This window comes from Trichosurus vulpecula, chromosome 1, assembly GCF_011100635.1.
Source record: "Trichosurus vulpecula isolate mTriVul1 chromosome 1, mTriVul1.pri, whole genome shotgun sequence".
NCBI lineage: Eukaryota > Metazoa > Chordata > Mammalia > Diprotodontia > Phalangeridae > Trichosurus > Trichosurus vulpecula.
Window position 1 is genome coordinate 119,902,683 of NC_050573.1, and position 16,211 is coordinate 119,918,893.

Genomic DNA, 16,211 nt, shown 5'->3' on the forward strand with positions numbered 1-16,211 from the left:
AGATTCTCAATGAGATGAAATATCAATCCTCACTCAACTGGTTTCAAACATCATGGGTTCTCATTCTCTCGTTCTCTCTCTCTCTCTCTCTCTCTCTCTCTCTCTCTCTCTCTCTCTCTCTCTCTCCCCTCTCTCTCTCTCTCTCTCTCTCTCTCTCTCTCTCCCCCCCCACCCCGCACCCCATCCCATCTCTCTAATTTCTTAAACTGGCCGGATCAATGTCACCATTACTCTTCAGTATACTGATCCCTTTTAAATTGGTCCTAAGGCGTGGAACTGTCCATGCCTTCTGGTTCAGCTGAGACAAGGTTTTGAGCTTGTTTCCTTATCTGTAAAATGGAGATAATAATATTTGCTGTACACACCTCACCAAGTTGTTGTGAGGCTTACCTGAGATAATGCACATAAAATGTTTTGCAAATTCTAAAGTACTAAATAAATGTCAGTTATTACTATCATTAGCAATAATAGTAACAACCCTTCACTTGGCCTGTCCCACCACCTCAAGCTATTGTTCTATACTCCCATTCTTTCACTGCCAAATATCTGGGGGTGGGGAAGAACTGACACTTGTTGTTTCTACTTCCCCACTTCCCCTTCACTTATCAAATTATCCTTGCAATCTGGCTTCCAATGATCCCTGAAACTTTTCTCTCATCAGTCTCATAATAGCCTTTCCTCAATCATAGAACTAGAACAGACCTCAGAAGCCATCCCTCATTTAATAGTTCAGGACCCCAAAACCAAGAGAAGGATGCCCATGGTTACACTGATAGCAAATGGCAGAGGTGGAATGGTATTCCAGATCATCTGACTACACAGCCATTGGTTCTTGCTGTGTAGCAGGTAATTCTCCATTTTCTATCAGCAACTCAGCTTGGTTTTGACTCCAAGGAACATCATGTCCCTGCACCAGGTTCCACCCTTCAACCCCTCCACCTCTTTCAGCTTCTTTTTGGATATTGTCTTCCTCATTAGATTGTAAGCTCCTTGAGCGCAGGAACTGTCTTTCTTTCTCTTACTTGTATCCCTAACACTTAGCACAGTACCTGGCACATAGTAGACACTTAATAAATCTTCACTGACCTGAATTTAACTGTTGCATGCTTCTTCTTGACCTCTCAAGCTTTTGACACTGTTGACCATTCCCTCATCTATGATGCTCTCTTCTCTTGGGATTTTTATACTTCTTCACTTTCCTACATCATCACTCCTTTGCAGTGATCAACATCACGCCCCTCCTTCCTTCTCAGTCTCCTTTCCTGGATCAATCTCCACACCCCACTTCCTTTACATAGATGTACCCCCATTGCTCTGTTCTGGGCTTTCTCCTTTCTCTACTTCCTCATCGTCTCCCATGGGCTCTATTATCTCTAAACAGGCGATGTCCATATCTACCTAATCTCCCTGTCTCTCTATCCTGAACTCTAATCCTATCTCACCAATTACCTCTTGTCTACTTCTCCCTGGACGGACAGCCACAGGTGAGGGTCAAAATTGAGATACCAAGTCCAAAGGACCAAGCAAGAAATCAGCTAATAAGTTGTGGAATTAAGAGGGCTAGAGGTAGGAGGTGCTAGCCTAGATAGAAACAGCATCAAAACCAGAAAAATTAACTATGGTTGAGCTGGAACTAACAAGAAAGTCTACTGTTTCTTGGCTAAATAGTTTAGTAATAGGCAAATAACATGGGGTTGAGCTGGACAAAGGACTGTATCTCAGTTTGTGGCAGTGTTTGCTCCTAGGCATGTGCATATTTATCTATATCTAGGGCAATACATTTTTCCCCTACTTTCCATATTGAAGAGCTCAGGTATCGTCTCTACTTTACTATTACGTACAGTCTATAGAGTCCATATGGTGGCATTCACACATTTAGATTCCAAACCTTTTCATTAGGAAGAGAGGTTTTTAAATTAACAACACAGAGATCACTGAGGGGCTAGAATATGTGTTGGTGGGAGCAAGGGGCTGTGTTCTCTTGATTGGTTTTTTCAGTTGCCCCCCATTTGGGGTTTTCTTGGCAAAGATACTACAGTGGTTTACCGGTTTACCATTTCCTTCTCTAGTTCACTTTACAGATGAAGAAGCTGAGGCAAACAGGGTTAAGTGACTTGCTCAGTCATTTCAGCCCAACTCTTCATGAACCTCATTTGGACTTGCCCAGTCATTTCAGCCCAACTCTTCATGAACCCCGTTTGGGCAGTGGTTTGCCATTTCCTTCTCTAGTTCACAAGCTGAGGCAAACCGGGTTAAGTGACTTGCCCAATCATTTGAGCCCACCTCTTCGTGAACTGCATTTGGACTTGACCGTTCGGGGGGTTTTCCTGGCAAAGATGCTGCAGTGGTTTGCCATTTCCTTCTCTAGTTCACTTTACAGATGAGGAAGCTGGGGCAAACAGGGTTATGTGACTTGCCCAGGGTCACAAAGGTAGTAAGTGTTTGAGACCAGATGTCTTCCTGACTCCAGGCCCAGTGCTCTATCCACTGAGCCACCTAGCTGCCTATGCTATCTTGATTAGAAAGGAAGAAGTAGCATCCTACTAGAGACAAGCACGTGGTCAGCAAAAAGAAAACAATAGCTGATAGAAAAACAAATTAGCAATAAAAATAGTAATAGCTAGTATTAAGGCTTTGAGCTTTGCTGAGAGCTTTACATGTTATCTCAATTGATCTTCACAACCTGGGAGGTAGGTGCTATTACCATCCACATTTTGCAGATGAGGAAACAGGCTGAGAAAGATTAAGTGACTTGCCCAGGGTCTGTCTGCTCAAAAAAGTATCTTGAGGCCAATTTTGATTCCTGACTTGAAATCTAGCACTCTATTTATCCCTTGTGCTACCAAAAAAAAAAAAGAATGCCAAAAAGTTATAAAAAGCAAACACAAGAATTCAAGACCACAATATTCTAAAATGATTTAGTATGGGAGTAAATAGCGCGAACACAACTCAGCAGGCCCTGAGAATACTCTTGTATTACTGAACAGTCCAGTTATTCATGTTCATCATAAAAATTTTGAATCATTAATAAAGAGATTTTTTAATTTTTTTTTAATTTGGAGGGAGGGAAGGAACCACTGACTGCCTTGATTTAGGGAACTCCCAGTAAGGAAATTCCCTTCACCAAAGTATAACAGCAGCTCTTCTGCAACTGATAATCCTAGAGAGTTGCCAGAGGGCACTAAGATGGCTACCTAGATGGCACAGAGAATAATGGATTTAGAGTCAGGAGAATCTGAATTCAAATTGTGCCTCAAACACTTGCTACCCATGTGACTCTCATCAAGTCACCTGAACCCTGTCTGCCTCAATTTCCTTCCATGTAAAATAAGGAATGACTTGCATAGGGTCACATAGCCTGAGCCCATGTGTCAGAAAAAAGTCTGGATAATTCTGAAACCAGTTAATCATCTACTACATGTTGTTGCCTCCCAATAAATTCTATTCTCAGAGTCAGGGAGAGGGTGCCACTTCAGGCAGAATTTCTCTACCAACCTTAGGAATCCAGAACAATTGTGGAAAGGGTCTTGGCAGCGATGACCAGACTGAAGATCTATGAGTACATCATGATAGCAAAATCCCCATGTTTTGATAGTCATTAATTGGGGAAAAAAATTTGCATCAGCAAGTAAGCTCTCATTTTTAATGGAAATTTGAAAATTCATCTTTTTTCTTTTGCTTTTAGAAATTTGCTAAAGCTATTTAATTATAGTACATATAATTGAAATAATAGTTTTTATTAAAGAATCTTCCTAAATCCAATTCCTTTTTATTGCAAGAAGAAAACCAAATGAGGGGTCTGTTTTGCTTATACTAAAAAAGGGCAGTTAAGGAATGGTTCCATTGAAAACATATGGAATGATCTGAACATTGTGGAGTACAAAAATCCCCCTTTGTTGTTGTTGAGTTGTGTCCAACTCTCCATGACCCCATTTGGGATTTTCTTGGCAAAAATACTGGAGTGGTTTGCCACTTCCTTCTCCAGCTCATTCGACAGATGAGGAGACTGAGGCAAGCAGGGTTAAGTGATTTGCAGAGGGTCACACAGCTAATAATTTGTCTGAGCTCAGATTCGAACTCATGAAGTTGAGTTTTCCTGAGTTCAGGTCTGGCACTCTATCTGCTATACCGCCTCGCTGCCCCCCAAATCACCCCATCACTCTTTAAAAGGGCTTTCTGGCCAACTGTATCATCAAGAATAGAGCAGAGGATTTCTGATGCAACCTACTTTTCATACAGTCTCTGTCCTCTCATGAATACTTTCACTTCATTATCCAAAGGGAAGGTTCCATCATCTTTCCTGAAGCGGTAGAAGAGTTTGACATCCTTGAATTCCTTATGCTCATCACACACTGCAAGACAATATATGTGCAAAATAAATTCAGTGGAAAAGGCTGATTTATTCCTGTGAAATAATCTTTATTCTATGTGTGGAATAAAAAAATTTCACTCCTCACAATTATTAGTGAATTGTACCTACATTAAAATCCTCAGGTGAGAGTCCACATATACTGGCTGCTACTTACTAGCTGCGTGACTATACGTAAATTATGTAACCCCTCTCTGACACTCATTTTTTTCAACTTACATGTCATAGTTCAATTCTCTAGACATAACACAAATCAGAAAACTGAGCAATTATACAGTCGTCTGTAGAGCATACAGCATGAGACTGAATAATGAAGGCAAAAAAGGAATTGTCTATAGAGGATAATAAGGGCTGGTAAAAGATCAGTACTTGAAAGAACAACGTACTTGTTTAAATTAGGGCTGTATTTGTGTGTTTGGTGTAATTCTGTTCAATTCACTGCACATTTATGAAGTGGTTACTGTGGACACATCTGAGTTGTTGAGTCATTTTTCAGTTGTGTCCAAATCTTTGTGACTCCATCTAGGGTTTCTTGGTAAAGACACTGGAATGGTTTGCCACCTCCTTCTCCAGCTCATTTTACAGAAGAGGAAACTGAGGCAAACAGGTTGAAGTGACTTGCCTAAGGTCACAGAGCTAGTAAGTTTCTGAGGCCAGATCTGAACTCAGAAGAGGAGTCTTTCTAACTGACTCCAGGCCTGGGATTCTATCTACCTTGCTACCTAGCTGCATTTATAACAGTCTATGAAACAAGTTTTGGAAGATTGCATAAGCCTTAAAAACATGAAATTTAAAAAGCGTTGGGAGAACTTCACTTGTTTTCCTTTCCTCTGCAAGGAGGATAAGGGGAATCAAACACTAAAAAGCCATTTCAAGTTAACCACCTGAAAGAGAAGCTTCTAACACATTATTTTGTCACCGTCACCTATAGATGAATATGAAATATCCTGATTTTTTTCCTTCTTCAAGGTTGGGAATGATATTCTCCACTCAAACTTATCTGTTGATTTAATATTTATTCAACTGAAATGTTAAAATCTGACTCACCATGATGAATAATTCCCCGGTCTGCCAATTTTTGCATTAGTTTAATAGCTGTCTCTCTATCAGAAGCTTCTTTTCGATCAATCAGCCAGTCAATTAGCTCTTTGGCCACAAAGCAATTTGGATATGTCTTGAGGTGGTGTCTTCGATCTTTAATCACTTTTTCTTCATGTAGCCTGAGCCTGGAAAAAAATAACAATCATGTTATAACTAGATTTTGGAGATAACACAGTAAAAATGTTTTTTTAAAAAAACAGTTCAACTAATTCAGATCTGAGATTAGGATGGAACTCCCATCTCAGGGAAGATGCCTCCCAAATCTCCATATTCACACCTCGTCTCTCTCTTGAGATTCAGGCCTCCATCATCAATCCTTCTAGACATCTCCACCTGGATGACCTCTCTGTATTTCAAATACAATATGTCTGTAATAGAAATTATTATCTTTCCCCTTAAAACCACCTCTTCTTTTTCCAATTCACTTCATTCTTTGGAGAATACTATATCTTTCTGGGTTACCCAGATTTGCAATCCAGCAGCTGTCAACTCATGATTGTCTCTCACCCCCATGTCCAATATTTGCCAAGTCTTGTATATATTCCTTGCATTCATATCCTCTCCACTCTCATGAGCAGCGCCCTAGTTCAAGGTCTTAGCAACTCTCAGCAGATAACTACAATGGCCTCCTAACTGGCCTCCCCTTTTCCAGTCTATATTCCACACAGCTCTCAATTGATATTCCTTAAAGCACAGATCTAACCATGTCACTCCACTGCTCAAGTAGTTTTAGTGGCTCCCTATTGATTTTAGGATAAAATCTAAAAAAAGAAAACCTCCTTTTTCTGCATTTAAAGTTTTCTTATTCTAAATCCAACCATCTTTCCAAGATGACTTCACATCACTCGCCTTGCTCACTCTGCTCCTGCCAAGCTAGACTGTTGTTCTCGGTACACACCATTCCGTCTCCAACATGCATGTCACTGCATAGGCTGTCTCCTGTGCCTGCAATGCTCTTCTTCCTCACCCAGAACCCTTAGTTCTCAAGACTCTGCTTACATGTCACCTCTTACAAGAGGCCTTTCCCGGTTATTTAGTTGGTATTGCTCCTTCCACCAGCCAACAAAAGATCAATTTATATTTATTAGGAAATGCTTCTTCAGTTGAATTGAATTGAATGAGAGGGATATGTCCCAGAAGCCCTAAAGTCACTGCCTATTTCTAGAGATGGCACTGATAAGCTCACTGGATCATAGCTCCATAGCTAAAGTCAGGCAGCTCTGACCCTCTGATTTCACAGATGAGGAAACTGAAGTCCAGGGAAGTTAAGTGACTTACCCAAGGTACCATGGGCAGTAAACACCAGAGACCGGATTTGAACCCAGGTCCTCTGTAGATAAAGCGCTGGACCTGGAATCAGGAAGACTCATCTTCCGAAGTTCAAGTCTGGCCGCAGAAACTTACTAGTTCTGTTACCCTGGTCAAGTCACTTCCTGTTTGTCTGCTGTCTCGGTTTCCTCATCTGTAAAATGAGCTAGAGAAGGAAATGGCAAACCACTCAAATATCTTTGCCAAGAAAACCCCAAACAGGGTCACAAAGAGTTGGATACAATTGGAAACAAATGAACAACAAAAACTTCTGTTTCCAAAGCTAGTATTTTTTTCCATTTTTTCCCCATTGTGCCTAGGCTTAAAACTTCAGACATCTCTGATTAACAATGATAACAATAATCACTAGTATTTACATAGCACCAATTATATGCCAGGCACTTTGCTAAGCACTTTACAAATACTATCTCATTTAATTCTCACAACAACCCTGCATAGAGGGTGCTATTATTATCCTCATTTTACGGTTAAGGAAACTGAGGCAAAGAGGTTAAGTGATTTGCCTAGGGTCATATAGCTAGTAAGTGAGGCTGGAGACTCCAGTTGCTCTATCAACTACACCACGTAACTGCTTCTCCTATCCTACAGGCAATTAGTTGTCAATAGTCTGTTTATTCTATCTAGGCAATATTGTATTGGAACCTTTAATGGACTTCCAGCTCAATGTGAGTCAGCTGAGTGGTGTGACCCGCTATGAAGTTACTGTGATCTTAGGCTGCACTGAGAGGCAGAGCTTCGAGGGCAAAGCAGGGATGACTGTTCTCCAGACCGGTCAGACTATGTCTGGACAACTGTGCTCATTTCTGGGCACCAGAGTTTAAGGAAGACATTGACAAACTGGAGAACCTCCTGTAACAATGTTACTTGCAGCTACTGTGGAGGCGTAAGGCCAATAACACCAGCACACAAGAGGGCTGCTAGCACAGGTTCTTTCATCTGCTTTCCTAAAACTGTAAGGGGTTATCAATCTTACTTTTATTAAACATACATATATCATTCACTTAGTTCAGGAGAAAAAGTCAGCACCCTCAACTTCAGAGCAAATACAAACAGAAATTACAAACAGAGAAAATAACACTAATCAACAGACAGGCTTCTAACTGTCTGACCATAGCAATGCATACATAGTTACCAGAGAGAGAGAGAAGCACCAACATCTGGGTTTTCAAAGCCGGGGGGCTCCTTAATGGCTACCCAGAGTCTCATCTGGCCAAATCACACGAACAGTCTTCCAATGAGTGAGCCCCCAAAGCAAAATGCTAACCTCCGAGTACATATACTGTTTCTAGTTAAGAACTCCTGATTCAAAGACTCAATTCAAACCAAAGGCACTTGATTGCCTTAGTGCCAAGAAGCACTCCAAAAGAAAAAAAAAGTAAAAAGTCCCACTTTGCTTGCCATTACACCTCCACAGGAGGGCAGCTAGGATATGGTGAAGGGTGCTGAGTCCATATCACATGGTGAAAGTGTGAAGGGCCTGGGCATAGTGAGCCTGCAGAAGAGAATAATTGGGAGGACATGTGGGGCCCATATGTGGAGAATGGATGGGCCCCTGGGGGCAGAAACAGGACCAATAGATAATTGTTAAAAAGAGCCAAACTTGGGCTTGATAACAAGAAAAACAGACCAGCAACTAGAACAGTGGAACAGGCTCCCCTGGGAGGTGATCAAATTCCCCTTCATTGGAGGTCTTCAAGCAGAGGTAAAAAATTGATGTATATAATCTTTAGCAAGGATGTGTGCAAACTGGGCAGCTAGGCGGCACAGTGGAAAGAGCATTGGGCTTAGAGTCAGCAAGACCTGAGTTCAAATCCAACCTCAGACCCTTATTAGCTGTGTGGTCTTAGACAAGTCACTCAACCTCTGCTTACCTCAGTTTCATCAAATATAAAATGGGGATAATGACAGCACCTAATTGGCAGGGCTGTTGTGAATATCAAATGAGATAATGTTTGTAAAGTACTTAGAACAGTGCCTGGAACTACTATATAGTGGCCCCATATAAATGCTTGTTTTCTTCCCCTCCCCCCCAAGTGCTGTGCAAACCTTGATGAGCTATATAAATGTCATCTGTGATCATTTTTATCCTCTTACCTACTCCTTTTTCTTACTTCACTGGTCTATGATACCATCACCTAACCCATTTACCATGTTTAAGACCTTGGAGCTATCTTTGACCGTGCCCCACCCCTTCTCTCTCACCTCTCCTATTCATTTAAGTTACCAAACCTGTCAGTTCTACCTTGGCTACACATCTCTCAACTGTCCCATCTTCTTGACTGCCACTGCTACTACCTGAATGCAGGCCCTCATTCTGACCCACCTGTGTTATTCCTAAAGACTCCTAACAAGTTTTCCTACCACTTCTCGCTCTCACTCTCTCCCATTCTCTCTGTCTCTGTCTCTGTCTCTCCAATCTCTCCTTCATATCACTGGTAGAATAATGTTACTTTTGCATAAAAATGACCATTTCATTCATGCCTCTGCTCAAAAAATTTCTGTGACTCTCTACTGCTGACCAAGTAAAGTTTACACGTCACTGTCTAGCATTCAAAGCCATCTGAAATATGGAACCAACAATACCTTTCCAGCCTTATTTCATATTACTCTCTTAAATGAATTCCACTCCCTAGCCATGACACCCATGTTTTTCTGTCTCCCTGCTTTTGCTCACCCAATTTGCTCACAATGCTTAGAAATCCTGCCTCCCTATCTTCATCTCTTAAATCCCTATATATCTTTAAGGATCAATTCAAATGCCATCTCTTTTATAAAGGCTTTCTTGATTTCCCCTGTCAGTAATGACCTTTCCTCTCAGACCTCACATGACACTTTTTTTTACGATCCTCAAAAGTCAGTCAACAAGCATATAAAAAGTACTAACTTCATGTAACACATAATATTGGGTAGCCTAGTTGTCTATATGAATTTTATCCCCCTAGCAGAATGTAAACTCCATCAGGACAGTCACTTTGTCTATACTTTATACCTTCCCCCCACCAGCAGAATGCCCTGTATGTACACAGTGGGCGCTTTACATTTGTTGAAAGTGGGGTTCATATCATATCTCAACTCTTGAATCTCCTCCATTTCCTAGCATAGGAACACACAATAAGAAAATCAGTGAATGTTTGTTGAATTTAATTATGATGTTCAGGGATATGCAAACTGGCAAGAACAAAGGATCCCTGCTCATTATTAACCCTTCACGTCTAAAGCTGCAAAAAAGTTTGTCTGATGAGCTCTGGAGAAAACCCATTGAGGTCAACAAACCTTTATTAAGCTCCTATTTAATTCAGCAAGAATGTAGGGAAAAGTGTTTGCCATGGAGTCAGGAACACTTGGGTTCAAATCCTGCCTCCAACATACACACTAGCTGTGTGACCTTGGACAAGTCATTTAATCTGTATTATCACAGGCAGTTCCCAAGGATTTAGTTACAAGATGCAAGGTGCTTTGGTGAAGAGAGTTACCACACCAGGAGTTCAAGATACAAGACAGGATGAGAATTCATTAGCAATACAGAGGGATGAAAAAAAAAATGTGTTACAGTGGAACACTGGCTCTTGAGCCAGAGGACCTGAATTCTTATTTTACCTGTGTGACCTTAGTCAAGTAACTTCATCTTCCTAAGACTCAGTTTCCTCATGTATAAAATAAGGGAGGTGGGAAGTTGAATTAGATGGTCTCTGAGATCGCTTTCAGCTCTAGATCTATGATCTCCAAAGGTCTCCCCACTTTGCCTCATCCCTGCCCATGGCATCTCTGAATTGTACTGCGGCAAAGGGTGAAAAATTCAAGGAGGTTCTTGTCCATAGTAAGGTGCCTGCATGCTTCCACATCTTCCACATCCCTATCTCATCCAGACTGGAAGTGCACTGGTCACTCATGGTCCCAATCCCACCAATGATTAGCACAGAAGCTTTGACCTTCATTTCTGACTTGGCTAGTTCCCCTTTCCTTAGGTAGCCTGGCAGCTCCAAGTCCCCCACACCCGGGGACTCACTATTGGTGCTAGACTTGTTCTAGATATTCATTTGGCTTAGTCCACTACACCTCGGAACTACTGAACTCAAGTAGCAGGGATATAGGCATGATCCATCATTCTCAACACTGCCCCATCTTTATAGGAACCTGATAAACAAAGGAAGAAAATGAAAAATCAGGGAGGGAGGAAGAGGGATTATTAGAGGAGGCTATACAATAACTTCAAAAGACCAGGAGAAAAAATGCTTCCTTGTGATGCACACTCATCCCTCCCCTGTAGGACTTAGTGCCTTTAGGAAGGAGGGGCTCATCCTCTGAAGGCATCTTTGAAGCAAGTTCAAGGATGGCCATCCTATCTACACTTTTAGTTTTTCAGGGAAATTCGTTCCCGTGAATATAAATCTGAAACGAGAAAAAACAGACCTGTAATAGAAATAAGAATAATTAGACTGCTGCTAAATCAGTCCTGCAGCTTCTTTTAATTAATACAGTGACAGGAACACTGCCTAATTGGTTGAAAAATATTCAGGCTGGCAGACTGTTATGCATTAATTCTTAGACATAATGCCTGTCAGAGATCCATGACACATGAATTCTAATTTGTTAACAAATCAGAAAAGTATAACCATCTATTCATAACATGTGTGGGGAATAAAGAAGAGACGAAAAGGGTACAATAGAAAGAGTACTGGTTCTAGGGTCTGAGGACCTGGGTTCAAATTCTGTCTCTGATACTTAATACCCATATAATTTCAATCACTTAACCCCCGCCTGGGCCTCAGTTCCCCCATCTACAAAATGAGGGTGTTGTATTACTGGGCTTTCCCAGCTTCTTTCTAGATCTATGGTCTTCTGATCCTATGACCTCCTATATGATTTCTTGAGTGGAAACTAGTAAATTTGAAGCATGAAAATTATCTGTGAGATCTTACACTAAACACGTTTTTTAAAAGGCTCTGGTCTTTTATAAACCCTGCATTATTTTTAATACTACTGATGCCCAGTACAGGAAAATTTGGGACTTTCTCCTCACCACAAGATCCTGGAATATTTCCAAGTTTCTGAATGTAAGAGTTAGAACCCCAAGCAGAGGGAGGACGGGGAAGAAAAAGGAAAGGAAAAAAAAACCAGTAAATGGTGACAACACCAACAAATATTTAACAAACATTTATTCCAGGGGTAGGGAACCTGTGGCCTTGAGGACACATGTGGCCCTCTAGGTCCTCAAGTGCGACCATTTGACTGAATCCAAACTTCACAGAACAAATCCCCTTAATAAAAGGATTTGTTCTGTTAAACTTGGTTTCAGTGAAAAAGCTGCACTTGAGGACCTGGAAGGCCACATGTGGTCTTGAGACATAAGGTTTCCCACCCCTCCTAGGCAGATAGATGGAGCTGTAACTTAGAGTGCTGAGTCTAGAGTCAGGAAGTACTGAGTTCAAATGTGACCCCAAACACTTACTAGCTGGGTGACCCTGGGCAAATCACTTAATCTCTGTTTGCCAGGGCATCCAGGTGGAGCTATGAATGGAAATCAAGATCAATCAGGAAATATAAAAAAGGCAATCCTGATGATAACTAAAGCCATATGGCAAGACTTGGATTCAACCAACAAAGTCCATGCTATATTTTTAGATAGTTGCTCTTAGATAAGTACCTGATGATCAAAAGTCACCATGATTTTTTTCTTCTATCTGGACAGAGAAATCAAAATCTAAAAGGTGACTATCAAAAACTAGACCATTTGGGGAAAGGGTAAGAAAAAAAAACCTGCTACCCTGGCTTCCTCCAAATCCAGGATTCTGTTTCTGACAGTGGCCTGAAAGGGTACTTTGTAGGAAGGTGGTAGTTATCCCCCAAAAGGTCATCCTGTTAGGTTGGATATGCCTCCAAAAGATCTTCATCTCTTTTAATAACCAATTCTGGCTCAATGAATATTAACTAGCATTTACACATAGCACCAACGTGCTTTATGTATCATCTTACTTGATCTTTACAATCACCTTAGGAGGTGTTACTATTATCCTCATTTTATATATACATGAAGAAGCTGAAGCTGAGAAAGGTCAAGTGGCTTAATTTGCAGAAATCTGTTCTTAAAAGCAACAATACTATTTAGATTTTGAATATAGCAAAGTAGATAGAATGTTGAGTTTGGAATTAAGAAAACCTGGGTTCAAATTCTCCCTCTGATACTGGCTGGGAGTCTCAGAAAACTCTCTAAGGCTTAGCTACTAGATTAGAGACTGGTTGCAATTTGTGCTGATAGATGGAGTTCTCTCACAGATCCTTTCCAAAATGCAGCACCCATAATTGAATTCAGTACTCTGGATTCGATGTGGATAGAGGAAAGTGAAGCAAAGTTCCCCATTCTCAATAGTATGAGCGTGTAGCTTGGGAAGCCATTAGGTTTTTTTGTCTGTCATGTCACACCTTTGAATCCTAATAAGCATGCTCTTCACCAAGACCTCTCATTCTTTTTCAAAGGAATTGTTGATGTCTGGTTATGTCTGCTCTCCTATATTTGCATAGTTGATTTTCTGAGCCCTATTAAAGAATTTTATATTCAAGTTCTCTTATTTAAAAAGAAATGTTAGATAGAGTACTAATTACACTACAGGCCAAAATCAATAACTAATAATCATTTAATAAGCACCTAGGTAGTGCAGTGGAGAGAGTGCTGGACCTGCAGTCAGGAAGACCTGAGTTCAAATCTAGCCTTTATACTAACTAGATGTATGACTTCTGGAAAATCATTCAGCCTTCCTCTGGTTCAGTTTATATAGTAATTCCACCTACCTCCTTATGATGTTATGAGGATAAAATGAAATAATATTTATAAAGTACTTTCTGAACCTTAAAGCAGTATATAAATGCTATCATTATTACTTATCAAATATTTACTGATTATTTAGCCAAAAAAAAAGTGCCCACATTTGGTTACAACAGGAACATAAGACAAAGGCCAATCAATGAACAACTAAGGACAGAAGCACTTCTATTATTATTGCATTTTTATCCCAGTGGTTAAGAAATTTAAATATGAAATACAAGTATGAAATCTTCCCCTCATTATTCTCAGGCAGCTGGTCAAACTACTCAAGACAAAAGGTTATTCTGCATGTACTATTTATGCCCAGCTAAGGAACAGCTAAAATTGCATCACATAATTTCCTCTTTCAAGAGAACAAATATAATTTATTCTTCCTTGATTAATAAAGTCCTCCTCCAGCGGCTCATCAAGGTGTACAGGTGATGCTGAGTTCACAAAGGCAGAAAGTCTATAAGAGTCTTTACAAACTGGAAGGGCTTAGAAAATAGGCCTGGTAACACACAGTGTGCTAAGTCTAAGTGCCCAGAGAGTTTTATCATCAGATGTTGGCAAAAGAAGATGAATGCTAATACACACACATGCCACACGTGCAGTGGCAAAAATTTTTATGTATATATTGGTTGGTCCTTTGCAATTTGACTTTGACACAAAGGTCAGGATCAACACCAAATTAAAATAAGGACAAAATAAGAAGAAAATACTCTATATGACTATAGTAGCTCCAGTCCAGTATTTTTAACTAAGTTATCAGCTCCAAAAAATGATTAAGTGGGGGAAAAAAGACATTGACTATAACACCATTTCCCAGAGAAATTTAACCAGGGGAAAAACAGGAGGCTAAAGGAGTCTAGAAACCAGTTTGGCCATCAAAACATCTTTTTGACAAGATGATACAAGATAGCCAAGGATAACTCGAGTTTAGAGTATAAAGTTATTTGACAAACATCAAAGAAAAGGGGGAAAAAGATGACAAGCAATCCTGCTTCACAAAACCAAAAAAAGCAGTTGAGCAGAAAATGGAATGAGACCCAGCTAAAGGTGATCATCCTGATGTCATTTGTTAAAGGAAAAAGAAAAAAAGACCAGAAGTATCACATGTGTGCTGTTGTTTCTATAATGGTCTGTTCTCATCAACCACAATGGTAGAGGCACGTCTTTTGGAATCTCCCATCTAAGTATCCACATATGAGGAAATGACAGTGGTCCAGGAAAAGTTGCTTGAGCTGGAGGCAACACACTTTAAAGGTATTTAGTGGTAGATTTTCAGGGTATTTCAAATAGAGAAATATTCCAAAAGAATGAAAAACATCACAGACAGTACTCCGAGCCCCAAAAAGCCTCCTGAAAAAACATTAGTGACTAACAACACTCATACCTATTTTCTCATCTCTATGAAATCTGTATAAGGGTCTGTATACATATTAAAAGCATTCTTGATAAAGACATGAAAGGGAAACAAACTTTCACAGATCATTTTCTTAAGCAGATCACATCTTCAAAGTTACATAGAGAACAAAAGATCCCAGAGTCTTTATTTTTCCCTAAAAGCATCTGACTTAGGAAGAGATACAGCCTGAAAACTTTCTTGAATAAGATGTCTCCTACACACACATGAAAATCTTACAAGATTCCATGGCAAGTGTGATCACAGAGATAACTTTATTCAATTTCAGCATCAATTGAGGCATAAAACAAGAATATTCTTATCCAGTGTGTTCAGACACTTAGTATCTGTGTGACCCTGGGCAAGTCACATAACTCTGTTTACCTCAGTTCTTCATCTGTAAAAAGAGCTGGAGAAGGAAACAGCAAACCACTCCCGTATCTCTGCCAAGAAAGCCCCAAATGAGGTGACAAAGAGTCAGACACGACTGAAACAATCAAAAAACAACGATGATATTCACCAGTGTCATAAAGGATATTCTGTATACTAAGATTCTTTATTGATTACAAAATATTCCAACTGCTTCTATTCACAAGGAACAATATGATTGAGACTGCATTAAACCCTGAAACGTTACAAACTCTCCTCCATGAAATTCACAGCCATTTGAAAGAAATCAGGCAAGCCATTTACAAAGTGGATGAAAAACACACATTGCCTAGATCACAACATGACACTAATGAATATCTCATGAGATACCCATTCTCCACTTGTATGAAATCTGTCTACAAGTGAACAATGTGCTTGGCTAAGAATCAAACAGGAGAGGAACTGGCTAGATTGCACTTGGTAAACTAAGCAGTGCTTTCAATGATGCCAAGACACATGTACCTTTAATACCTCTAGCATTCTTTAAAGTACCACAATTACAGAAGAATCAGAATTGAAGTAAGCCCGCAGAACAATGGAAAGACACATCATGGTTTTAAGTACACTAAAGCATGCTACCAACAATAAGTTGGCGCAAGAAAGGAAGTGACGGGTATAGCCATAAAGGGAAGTAGTCTGGTCACATTGGAAGAATGAGGAGAAGATAAACACCAGGCAGTGTGCTTCTATGCTTGAAATATTAAAAAAAAATCCAAAGGAAAGCCTCTAGCATGTGAGAGGATTCTTAGAAAGTATCAAGGTAAAATATCAGCAAAGGT

General features: G+C 40.1%; 1 protein-coding gene across 1 annotated transcript in view; it reads right to left on the reverse strand.

The window, feature by feature from the left end:
- Positions 1-16,211, reverse strand: part of DEPTOR (DEP domain containing MTOR interacting protein) — a 199,045-nt gene that overhangs the window by 112,818 nt on the left and 70,016 nt on the right. Inside the window, exons 2-3 of the mRNA XM_036741552.1 lie at positions 5,417-5,595; positions 4,229-4,352 (exon numbers count right to left, since the gene is read on the reverse strand). Coding sequence (XP_036597447.1) covers positions 4,229-4,352; positions 5,417-5,595 — 303 coding nt within the window. The remainder of the gene's footprint in view (positions 1-4,228; positions 4,353-5,416; positions 5,596-16,211) is intronic.